This window comes from Nelumbo lutea, chromosome 1 (genome assembly GCF_056320005.1).
Source record: "Nelumbo lutea isolate HS-2025 chromosome 1, American lotus-T2T, whole genome shotgun sequence".
NCBI lineage: Eukaryota > Viridiplantae > Streptophyta > Magnoliopsida > Proteales > Nelumbonaceae > Nelumbo > Nelumbo lutea.
The window spans coordinates 120,647,501-120,660,774 of record NC_142684.1 but is presented as its reverse complement, the minus strand read 5'-3'; the positions used below and the strand labels follow the sequence as shown (position 1 = coordinate 120,660,774).

General features: G+C 33.8%; 1 protein-coding gene across 1 annotated transcript; it reads right to left on the bottom strand.

The window, feature by feature from the left end:
* Nucleotides 1-4,659: 4,659 nt before the first annotated feature.
* Nucleotides 4,660-11,531, bottom strand: LOC148877160 (protein DCL homolog, chloroplastic-like). The gene is made up of 3 exons (XM_088982030.1): nucleotides 10,737-11,531; nucleotides 6,359-6,473; nucleotides 4,660-5,081 (listed from the first exon to the last, which is right to left on the bottom strand). Exons 1-3 carry the CDS (start codon nucleotides 11,141-11,143, stop codon nucleotides 4,905-4,907), a joined length of 699 nt encoding a protein of 232 aa, XP_088838156.1. The 5' UTR covers nucleotides 11,144-11,531; the 3' UTR covers nucleotides 4,660-4,904.
* Between the last annotated feature and the right edge of the window lie 1,743 nt (nucleotides 11,532-13,274).

Sequence of the window (13,274 nt, the reverse complement as noted above, 5' to 3'; positions counted from 1 at the left end):
CTAAGGCTGGTTTGGGTTTAGGGAAACAAACAGGTTGTATCGGATTTAAACCGGGTTATATTGAAGTCCAATCTTTAGAAAACCCATATGATCTGAATTCAATTATATATATATATATATATATATATATATATATATATATATATATATATATATATATATATATAATTACGCCTAATCAGTCTTGCATGGGAAAACCCAATATCTAATATGATGATAGAAGGGATTAAAAGAAAATATAAATATTATATCATTTCCTTGAGAAAAAAAATATTGATAATTGTTTATTGTTGATTGTCAATTTGTACTAATAATTTTCTGTTAGTTTGTCAATGAGACTTAATGGATAAAAATATAGAAAATTCCATGATGCCACTAAAAAGACTTTGACCAATCAAAACCTACCTGATTAATTACCACTTTTTGATGTCTACCGATTGATTATAAGTTTTTCTGGTATCATATCATTCCATAATCATAATCACATTTCAAAAAACACAAATGGACATTATTTGCAAAATAAAAGCAACTAAAGGTTAATTACATAGTTTTGATAATTTCCTCATTTAACTAAGAACTAAAAAAAAAAAACAAACAAAGATTGCTGCACACTGGCTACATTTGTTATGTAGAAGTAGCTGTAGCGTATCGGTATTTTGCATGATGTTGTTGATTAATTACTCCTTTGGCATCCACAAAAAGTGTTGCTTTATGAATTTTCACATTGAGCAGGATTTTTAAGTCCATAATGATTGGCCCAAAACTCAGCTTTACTTGGTTTGTTGGCAATTTGGCATGGCAAGATACTTTTTGAATTCAATCTTAATTATTTCGTAACAGATTCTATTTTGTGATCCAGTCTTATTAAAAAATCCAACGGGTACCCGAAATCAGTAAAATCGAATTGCATTTGAATTCAGATCAGATCATCATCCAATCTGATGGTTGGAAAGTATGAACCAAATTAACTTTGAGCTTGGATTAGGGTTGAGGCCCTGACCAACCCAACCCCATCCAAACTCAACTTAACTTCATATTTTTTATGTATAAATATTATATAAATATGCATTTATGCATCTAAATATTTGTGTATATGCAAATTCATTATTCATGCAACTATACATCCATAAATATATATGTCTATATATTTATGTCTTTTTTGTATGCGAGTATTTATGATATGTGTATTTATTATCTACTTAGTTATCTATCTATACATGTATATTGTATGTCAAGATTTTTTTTATTCAAAGGCATTTTTTTTCTAAAATATGATAACTGTTTATAGGGGTGGCAACGAGCCAAACTTTTCACGAGCTAGTTGAGCTCGGCTCAGTTCAATTTTAGCCGAGCTCGAGCTTAATAGAGCTTGGCTAGTGAGGCTCGCAAGCTGGCTTATAATAATATATATAATAAACTATAGAAAATAATATATATATATAATAAAAATATTATAATTCTTAATTTTTAAAATATAAAATAAAAAAATATATATACACGATTTTTATTTTTATAAAATATTTTTTCTAAATATTTTTATGATAAAATATTTTTATAAAATATAAAACGAGCCGAACTCGAGCTTATGAACTTTTGATTCGAGCTGAACTCGAGCTCGAGCTTGAGCCTGGTACTATTCGGCTTGGCTCGAATCCACCCCTAACTGTGTACTTCACATAATAATGCTAATATTGAATTAGCACGAACCCTTAGCCTTTATTTGGGAAGAATGCAAATGCCAATTCAATGGATATTTGCAATCTGGTTCAGTTTTGCTAGTGTTTGTTAAGAGTGCATTTATGCAGGGGCGGAGCTAGGAAATTTTCATGAGGGCCAAAACCTAAGATGGATTGGGGGGAGGGGGGAGAATAAATATGGATAGTCATAGGGGGCCAACCCATTGGGGTAGGGAGTGGGGGAAAGGGAAATTTATATGGAATAGTGGAGATTTTGGGGCCATAAGGGGGACCATGGCTCCCTTGGGTCCCCCTTGGCTCTGCCCTACATTTATGTCTTGAGAGTGACAGCAAACACATATTTGAAGACATATACTTGGATTCAAAATGAGGGAAAAGTTTGAATCTAAAAAATGGATGCAAACTTTGCACTCAAAGTTGATAAATGCTAAAAGGTATATTTCAATCTTGAGACTTATGTTTGTACCTTTCAATACTAAAAATCATTTGGCAAGAGTACAAAATTATCACTACAAAACCAAGCCAACTTTGCATTTTCATGAACTAGACATATTTGCATTTGTACTGATCATATTTATATTTGCACTCTTTCCAAATGAAGTCTTAGATTCTAAAAAACTAAATGCATTTGGTAAAAGGAAGTAGAGAAATTGGGCCAACCCAAACCCAATCCTAACCCAAGGGTTGACTTCAATCTGTCCTAATCCGGCCTGACTTGTACCCTACTCTCTATTGTGAGGGCAAAGAACATAACTTTTTTTTTTGTGTGTTTGCTGCATGGCAAAGAATGTAACTTAAATTACTTTTTTTAAGTTTACTTTATTCCATCTCATTAACTCTTATACTTAATGTATTAACTCTCATTCTCTCTTTTTCTCTCTAATTATGAGGGTAGAAAACATAATTTGAACTAATACTTTTAATTTCATTCAATTAATTCTTTTTTCCTTTTTTTGCAACTTCTTTTATAGACATAATATAAGAAACTTAAGCCAAAGAAGTCTAGCGCCTGGAATTCAAAAGAAAAGCACAACTAAGAGTCATGAAACGAATTTTTGTAGTCCACATTGCTGTTTCTACCCATTTGGGTGATCAATACAATAATAGAAATTAGCATACAACTGTTAGCTGAGGGTGTTTATAGTTGAACAAGCAACACTTTAAAAATGCATGTGTAGAAGGCTGTTTGTAGAAATGTCAGTCTCTAACATGCCCGCTCATGCAAAACCCAATCACTCATATACCTTGTGCTGAAATTTAGTTAACTATAATAATGGGGGCAACAAGGATCAAACACTAAACCAAAATCCAATCACTCATATACCTTGTGCTGAAATTAGTTAACTATAACGGGGGCAACAAGGATCAAACACTAAACCACTGTCAAACAAGCACTAAAGCACTTGGTCAAACAAGTTTTGATACCATCCCAAAGAACTGTTCAACCTAAAAGCTTAAGCTGTTAGGTGATCAAGTCCCTGAATATGCTTTTATTCTTTAACAAAATGACTCTCACATGTGATGTGGCAATTAATATCTCTACCGATTTCTATTGATCCACTCAAGATGTTTCACCTAGAAACAAACATCATGCAACAAATTCCAAATATCTCTCTCATGTATGTATGTATGTATTGTCATGTAATTTATATCCATCTTAATTTGTTACAAAAATTGTGTAATGACATACTAACATTAAAAAATATAATCAACTTTTTCCTTTTTGTTGATTTTAAAAGAAAATTAGACTCCATCTGTTTGTAGTGCAATTTGCATTTACACTAGTAAATGCATGAGAGTGCAAATGACAACAATGCAAAATTTGGTCCACTTTTTCTTAGGACATATACAACCCCGCAATATGGATTCATGAAACAATTAAGATGCTCCAGAACAACCTTTCCTTTGGTCAATGTTGGGCTTCGCCACCTGTTACGGGTCAACCTGACCCGTTTCTACCACATGGTATTCTTGATAGAGAATATTTTCTTAGCATTGTTGTTTCCGGCATACAGATTGACCCAACCCACTTTTGTATTTATAGGTGAGGGTAGGAAGACAGTATAGGTGAGGGTGGGTAAGGATCAATATGAATGGGTCAAGTGGGTCAAGTGGGTCAATATGGGTGGGTCAGGGTTAAGGTGGGTTATGACCCTTTACCAAGCATTGATGGTGGGTCATGGTAGGTTGGTGGTCAGGATGGGTGAGTTGGTTTTCAACCCTTACCCAACCCACCCCAACCCACCCATTTGCCACCCCTAACTGTTGACCTGTGAACTCATCTGGGATGTAAACCAGCAGACCTTTGCAAAGTGGCAAGAAAAAAAATGGGTTCCCAAGACTCCTTAACGGTGCACAGATAGAACACAGTCTTTCTTCTTCGTGAAGAAAATGGAGTTTATCCCTCGTGATACCCCTCCCACCAAGCCTTTCACATGAATACGTGGAACTTAAAAGGCGTTTTTGCCTTTCAAATGACATTCCATTTGTTTGGGAGTGTGTTTTGTGAAAAATCTGTACCCTGAAGCCACAGAATATTTAGCATTTCTTGATCCCCTCCATAATAGGATATCTGAATTTTGTGTGGAGGATCTGGAAATCTGTAAGATGTGATTCACAGTTTCCTCAGAGAACCAGGATGTAATATTTCGATAACTTCTAAGTTTGATCACAGCCAGAAAGAAGTCACAGCTCCCAGCTTTGGGTCTTCAGAAGTTTGTGAGTGAACTTTCCCAAGGTCTGCAGCGATAGTTGAATACCAAAGGGATTCACCGATCACCCCACCCCCCCTCTTGAATCTTGATGAATAGTTGAATACCACCTCAACTACCGTCGGGCCAGTAGAGAATTCGGAGCCCTCTCCTTTCAATATCTGTCCCCTTTACTTCAGATCAATAAATGGAAGACCTATCCCCCTTGTCAACAAAGTAACACAAAGTGCAAAGTGCAAACCATAAAAAAATTTAGAATCACAAAAGGTCGAGCCGTTTCACAGCATCCCATGGTTAATACAGATGAAATGAATGGCATTAGGTGACACCAATTTGTGCATTCAACAATCTCTTTCCTGCCCCTAAATGTTACAAAGTTATTTGTACCACGATGATTCAAATAGTTTAAAACAAATGTAATCCAAACCCAACTCCCAACTCTCTGTTCTCTTTTTTATACATGGTAGCAAGCATCATATTTGTTTATTTGTCAACTTCATTCACGGCGTCTACGCTGTCGAAAATGCCTCAGAATGAAGCTGTCTGCATAGAGAGGATAGTTCTTCTTGATGAGTCCCTTTATGCATTTCCAGTATGAGAAATCTACCAATTCCCCATCCTTCCGTACTATGAACAAACAACGTGAACCTTCAAAATCAGGATGATAACCAACCTGTCCAAGACAAACCAAATATTGCATTATCAACACACCCAAAGCAAATCAGAACATAAACCTAACCAAATCTGATCAAAGTTGGCATTATTATAAAGCCTTCGGTCCAATAAAATGTAGAGTTTAAAGAATAGAAATAAATGCAGCAACACACATGTATGTATATTGGTTTCCAAGTTAAAATGTTTATTTAAGGTCCTCTATACTTCATATGTTTTGTATAGCTTGCCATTTTGGAAAGTAGGCAAGGATGAAATCCACTGCATCATGGTTGTAATTTATTAACATCACTTTCAGCCATGGAATCAAGACTTTGTACTGCAGCATGGCTATACAAGTTAAACAACATTTGTTCAAGAGATAAAATGGCCTGTACTGTCGAGTGACAGAACTTGGGCTGAAAAAACTTGTTTAACATCATAGTTGTCAAGGTGATATCTAGGCAACAAGGCGCCCTTGGAGGCTCGCCTTGCCCACCAAGCAGTTTTGCATACTGTGTAATAAAATACTTTTTTATTGTTATTTTTTTTTAGATTATAATTATAAAATAGACATTATTAAATAAAAATATTCATTTTTTGTGTTTATAAACTAATTTCTTTAAATTTTGTCTAATCAACACATTTCTTCTTCTTCTTCCACCTTTTCTTTTCTTCTTTTCCTATAACAAAAATAGGGGTTCAGCCCCTATATTTTTTGAATTTTCTTTCCTTTCTTCTTTTTCTTCTCATAGATATGTTGATTTTCTGAACTTAAACATGAACTTTATAATTTTCCTTCAAAAATTATGGATAGTTATTAAAGAAAGTTGGTTATGGAACCTAGGAAACTACCCTAGGATATGTGATTTTTACTTTAAAAAAAAAATCCATCACCTAGGCGACTAGGCGACAAGGCACCCCCCCTTAGCACCTTGAAAACTATGTTTAACATGTATATGTTAGCACTAAAACAACCATACTAAGCAGCAATGATTGTCAGGAGTGCATTAAAATGAAAATATTTGAAACATTTTATTAGGATCTATGTTAACTACATTTGATTTATTCAATTTGCTTATTTTAGTTTTATTAACTGTTATATCATTTTCTCTTAAATGTTTTTTCCTTTGCTTTTAGTCAGTATAGTATGGTGAGTGGTGACCTCTTCATTCTGTGGGGTGGCCCAAAATTGTGACTTAATAGTAAAAATATATCTTCCAAAATAAATTTTAGCTTTTTGTTATTGGAAATTAGACTTATTATATAGAAAGAGAACTAAAATTAACAGAAACATACTGTGATGTAGTTGATTCCACATCCAATCTTTTTTTCACACTGTGGATGATATGGAAGTAATCTGTCCAGAATTGTTTTTTCATGCTCAGGGCTCAGTCTGTCACCACTTCCATATCTGCAATAAACAATCACATTTGCACATGTTAAAAGAAAACAAACACACACACACACACAAAAAAAAAAACAAAAAAAAAAAAGACGACTGCATTCACAGGTTCTGGAACATGAGTACTAGAAGACAGCAATGATTCCTTTCAGTGTACTGAAACATAGAAGGAATAATAATGTAAAAAGTTTCACTCCAAACAAAATTCACCTCTTCCTGCAAATATTATAGCGTGGACAAACATGTCAGCCAGATTTTTTCCATTGGAAAATGGATCCAGATGTAACAAATTAACTATGATGATCTCAGATGCTGGAATGAAGTAATTCCCCTGATCCATTTTAAAGTTAGAAATATCTGGAGGTTTGTGATTCCTCAATTATACTCCTAAGGCTCTCTTAGTTAATGACTGAATAAAACTATCATTTTTTAATCAATGAATAAAATTATCGTATTGCATATCTTCTCTTCTTTCTTCCATTCTTTCTCCAATTGGTCATTGGTATATTTTCTGCCAGATGACCAGGGAGAGATGAAATGATAGCTAAAAACATTTAAGACAGAAGAACATGGGTGAACTCCAGTAGAAGGGGACATCAACTCCTAAACTGGGGAAAATTATGCAGGAATTCCAATTCCATGCATCTCCGAGGGCTATCAAGTTAGTTGTCAATATGGCTGCAAAAGGATTGACTGGTTATACTTTGACCAATTAACATTCAAATTCAAATTCACATGTTATCAACCTGATTCAGATGAGACTCAGATCAGATTCAGATATTTCATACAATTAATAAAACAAATTAAAAGAGTCAGAATACTTTATAATATTAATAAACTGAACTAAAAATAAAAATAACTTTGATATTTTATAGCACGAATAAAATGGTTTGAACTGAACCTACAACTTTTTGTTAATGTATATTGGTAGAGAAAAGCACAGAGAGAGAGAGAGAGAGATGATGTTGAACAGAACGAATGGCAAAACAGAAATAATGTAGCTGATATAGTTGGATATGTCGAATTGGATTGGGGTGGAACCATATTTGAATTCAGTCAAATGGATACTGTTTTCAGCCCCAGTTACCAACCCCAAGCATAGTAGTTCAGTTAAAAGATGAACGATGCAAGTTATTTTCCTTTTTTGATTGGTTTGAAAATGATGCAAGTTGCAAGAAGACAAATCCCCACGATCTGTTACAAAATTAACCAGTTCTGACTTCTGAGACCTTTTTTTTGGATATATTGGATAGAAAGAGTTTATTTGGAACCTTCTCGGTTAGCAATACATCCATAATATATGAACGGTTTGGAAGCACATGATTTTAGAACTCAAAAGTAATCCTGAATGGTAGCCCATTGACCTTTAATCACAATACACAGTTTGGAAGCAGAAATTGTTGAAAAAAAAAATGTAGGATTGCCATTTTCTATCAGTAACAAACTTAAGTTCATTTTTGTCAAAGAAGAGAACCATGATTGTAGTAAATATATGCAAAAAGGGGGATCTATCACTATAGAAAAACGCCCTATGTACACCAACTTTACCAAGCCCATCTGCAACCAAATTTTTCTCTCCTGGTATCCCTCTGATTTGAGCCAAAAGAATAGAAGTGCCCTATCTTATCTCATTGAGGTAGTGCACTAACTTCCAAGGCCTGCCTACTTTGCCTCTAATTAATTGCATTTGTTGAATTTCCTTCAACGATCAAGCATCTCAAATGTTTCTCCTTAGTTGTCCTGACTCCAGTAAGGAGATTAAAGTCTCAAGAGAACTACCCCTTGAACTAGGGTGCAAGTGCAACTTAGGTTGGGTTGGTTGAAGGATTAGGGTTATGATTGGAAAAATCCAATATGATATAAAGTTGGGTTAGGTTAGGGTTGATGCCTTTGGCAACCCAACCCAACCCAAATGCAAAGTATTACAGTAATAATTATATATTTTTGTACATTATGCATCATACATGTATTGGTTTATGCATTTAAGTATGTTTACATAAAAAGGAGAGAGGATGATGATGAAAGACAGCTTATTGTACAATATTACCAAAATATGGTGTTTATTTATCATTTGCATATGCAATATATGTGTTTGCATGAATATGATATCATGTATTTAAGCATGTGTTTGTAAAAAATCTGGGAACTCACTAAAGAAAAATAACAGTTAGATTTAACTCATAAAATAGAAATTATCAATTTAGAAATTGTTAGCATCCATATCTCAATGCAGCTATTGATTCCTCCTTGTTCTTTCAATGTTTTGGTAACTTAGGGGTTGCTCAAATCTCTCCAGAAATTGATTTATTTATTTTTTTATCAGCCTTCAGAAATTGATTTCTTGTATCCTCTATAGCTGTAGAAGGCTGACCTATATTAAAGGGACGGGAGGTCTTCCTCTCAAAGATTCAAAAGAAACTTGTTACCAAATACGTATTTGTTACTTTCTTGCAAAATAGCCATGACCCTTCATTGTAGGAACATGCTAATAAGGTAGCTGGGCACTACCAATTTGAGACCAACCAGATTAAACGTGTGGCAAAGTTGCCTTGTGATCAAGCAGTCAACAGAAGGTGGATCACAGATTCTCCATCCCTTGAGGCACATGATGCACATCTGAGAAGAAGCAAATGATTTTCCAATTGTTTTTCCTAAGTATCACAAGTGTTAATTCTGCCCAATAAACTTCCCCAGTAAACAAGGAAAAAGGTCCTGACAGCAGAATGGAGAACCAAATCCTGTCAGGGAAAGGAAAGCTACAGGGCTAGATGTGATGAAATGATTTATTAGGAAAAAGAAAACAGAAGTTAGTTGCCAAATTCAATAATCAATTCAAAAGGGGAAACAAAAACTCCTCTAAGAGCCCCAACAAGAGAAGCAAAATGTATTTTCAATTTAAGATAAAGATTCTAATAAATCATGTGATCCCCTACTCCAGAAGAAATTGGAAACCATAGCATGCTGATTTGGGGAACAGTGATAAATTCTAGGTAAAAAGAAGGATGAGAAAGCCTCCCACCAGAAGTATTTATTACATAAACACGACCATAATTAAGAACCAAAGACAGCAACTACACATGTAAATGGATTGGCATTATTATATCCATATAATTTGGAGAAAAAGAACAATGACATCATTGATTTTCTGAGTAACCTTAAAGAAAAAATACTACTATTTAGCACATTTAATCCAAGTGCAAAGATAAAGGAGATAAGGATAAAAAATACAATAATTATACAACAAGGGAAACAAGTAATATCAGTTCTCAGTAAAACATGGACTCAGGAGAAGGCTGAATAATGTATTAATAAGGTTAGGACTGTAAAACATAGAATATATCAGACACAGAATGTAGTTCAAGTTCCAACTATGCACTACAGAGATGTACAATATAGTGGGATCAAACAAGTAATTATTTCTCCTTATGTATATTGATTAGTGTGTACTACCTATTTTTAATTGTGGCAATTGTATGTAGCAATTAAAATTAGGGTCTCTTTTTCTTTATTATTTTGAATCAAGGTCACTTAAAAAAAAATACTACAGTACTATAGTCAGCATTTAATCATTTAATGTAAGCTAATGTCATCTTGCCTGGAAGAGGTATTTCCGAAAGAATGGGTTCACAAGAAATCCCTCTACTACCAAATCAGAGACAATGGGTATTCAAAGCAATTCCAACTACAAAAGTACTTTCCTTGGTCGACTGTGATCATAAAGAGACATATAACGAAGTTGTATCTCTCATATTGTTAGCAAATCACTCAACATTATTTGAGACACAATGCTTGGGTGGAAAACTCAATGCAAAACTGGTTAAGAATTAAGATACCCCCCCCCATGGCAAAGTTCTTGGCGTAAAAAATCAGACCAGCAGTATGGCCCAATGAGAGTCCTACAAGCAGGACGGATTAACCTTGAATGTTCAAAAAGGAAAAACCAAAGTAGATTAGCCAAATCTTAAGAGGACTGAAGGAGCATAATGAAAACACACTGCCTAAGCTAATCCAGTGGATTCTTTGAATACTTGTGAATACTTGTGATATTGCAGTTGGTTATCAAATCTAAAGTCCCACTTTCAAAATTAAAAGGGTATTTGATATAACTCAATTGATCACCCAGACTCCCAGTTGACAATCTTGGTGAGAACCATTCAGCATAATATTAGCAAAAGAAGAAGAAACAAAAGGCCTACATGTCAATGACAAATTTTTACAAAGAAATCAGTTTAGCATACAATCAATCTCTGTGAGATGAAGAAAAGACCTCACTTTCCAGAGTGAAGAATCATCCTGACAAAGCCAACAAGCGGCACAGTGTCCTCCAAAATCTGGTCCTCCCAGTCAACCCATTCCTCGTCCTCCCGCTGCCTGTAAATTTTCTTCCCTTCGTCCTCCAATCCCTCGTCGTCGTCCGAGAGGCCAGACATGCCTCCCTTCTTCGACAATACATCGCCGTCGTCTATTGGTGATATAGTAGGCTTTCTTAGCAAATCTGGATTATAGGCGTCCTGGCTCCTGACACTCCCACTATCGGATTCAGTTTTTAGGGCATGGAGACGTGGGTGAAACAACGGACTTCGACGGGGTGGAGGGTACAGAACAGAAGGCGGGAAATGGAGGGAAATAAGGTTTCTGTGAGGGTGAATGGGCGGTGCGTTAGACATAGAAACAGCCATGGCCGAGTGCTGATTTCAGGTTGTCTTCTATATATGCTGCATCATCTCATACCATTCTTTTCTTTCGTTCCTTCAGATTCAGATTTTGATGGAGAATTTGATTTACTGTCTCTCTACCCACTCCGTATGTATGATTATCAAAGGCAGCAATAACGGATAATGGTGTGTCTGTGTTTATACTTGGCAAACCTTACACTATTTGTAAATTACATAAACATCCCTGCACTGAAAGGAGATCCTGTAAATTTTTATTCCCTAAAATTTTTTTTATCAGAAGAGGTGGTCTGATCAGCTATGATCGAAAGAGTGGGATTTAAATAGCAAAAAACAAATCGGGTGGGTAGGTTGGAAAAACATTTGTGGAAATAAATTGGGCTTAGAGATCTCCTTATGTGTAACCAAGCTCTCTCGGCTAAGCTAGTCTTAAGATTTTGTAAAAAAAAGAGAGTATGGGCTAATAGCCTGTTTGGCACATCTTTTTGGAAAGATCTTCTGGTAGCTCTTACATGTAAAAGATGCATCGAGTTTTTGCATGAAATTTTGAGCAGTAGATGGAAGAAAGCGAGTCAGATTTAACCCATTTTCGAATTTTAGGTGGGTTACACGTCGAGTTTTTTACCTGATTTGTTATATATACCTATATAACATTATCAAACTTGTTTAACAGTATTACATGTGTAACAATGTTATAATTATTATAAAATATTACTCTTAAATGATTATATTCTTGTTAAAATATATTACTACTAAATTACTTAAAATATATGTAAAGTATTATAAACTTAAATTATATTATATTTATTTTATTTTATTATAAACTACAATTAACAGTAATCTGATTATTTTAATTACAAATGATTAAACTTATTTTATCACATATTTATTATTTATAAACTTATAAATATTTATATTTATAATACTATTTAAAAATTCCAATAAATTTATAAATAACTTATACTACAAATAATTATTATTTATAAATTTATAATGAATTTATAAATATTTATTATTATTATTATTATATTATTTAAGTGTTCTAATAACTAAGTATGTTAAATAAAAAATGTTAAAAGTAGCTAAATAATTATATAAATATTTTATATTGTGGAATAAAAAATAATAATTACAATTATGATTTCTTATGAAAATTATTTTTTATAAATAATTTATAATGAATTTGTAAATAACACAGTTGTCCTTATATACTATCATCCCAAGAATCTAATTGGTTCCCCTCATATCCTTCATGTCAAACTCCTTAAATATATGAGTTTTTAGTGTTGTAATACTCTATTTGTCGGTACATGCAACTAGTGTGCCATCAACATATGATAGTAAAATGATGAAGTGACCATCACCATTGAATGTGTAGGCACAATGGTATGGTTCACATTTGCTAAAACCCAAGCACATAATAAAGGAACCAAATAGGTTATACCAATACCTTGGCGTCTGCTTTAAATCGTAAAGCAATTTAGTCAACTAACAAACTAGACCCTTTTATCTTCTTTGACAAAGCATTTAGTTTGAGTCATATAATTCTCTTCTTTAAGATTACCATGCAAAAAGGCAATTTTGACATCTAAATGCTCAAACTCCGAGTCAAGTATTACAATCACACTTAATATAATATGAATAGTACTTAATTGAACAATATGACAGAATATTTCATTGAAGTTGAAACCTGATTTTTGGGAATATCCTTTTACAACTACTCAAGTTTTTTATCTTTCGATATTCTTGCCACTGTCCTTTTTGAGTTTGTACACCCATTTGCAATCAATGGCCTTCTGTTCCTCGAGAAGTTTAACTAACTCTTAAGTTTTGTTTTTCTTTAGAATTTTCATTTCTTTCTTTATAGTTGTTTGCCAATAACAAGCTTTTGGACTTTCATAAGCCTCTAGATATGAACAAGGCTCATGTTTTTCTATAATGCAAGCATAGGTTGTTATATAATCTTGGAGCCAAATGGGAAATCTTATATATTTTTGTAAGTCTCACTCTCAAAAGTTTCAAGATGCTCTTCATTAATTTCATTAACAATTGCATCCCCACTACAACCTTCTTTGTTGTTTCTGACTTTGACTATGTACTTTCTTTATGCATTGAATTGTCATTAAAGACAACATCT

Excerpts from the sequence above, each read along its gene's own strand:
- LOC148877160 (XM_088982030.1), bottom strand. The coding sequence starts at position 11,143 with ATGGCTGTTTCTATGTCTAACGCACCGCCCATTCACCCTCACAGAAAC. Across the intron at positions 6,474-10,736 it reads ATGATTCTTCACTCTGGAAA|ATATGGAAGTGGTGACAGAC; the intron begins GTGAGGTCTTTT and ends TGTTTATTGCAG. Across the intron at positions 5,082-6,358 it reads GTGGAATCAACTACATCACA|GTTGGTTATCATCCTGATTT; the intron begins GTATGTTTCTGT and ends TGTCTTGGACAG.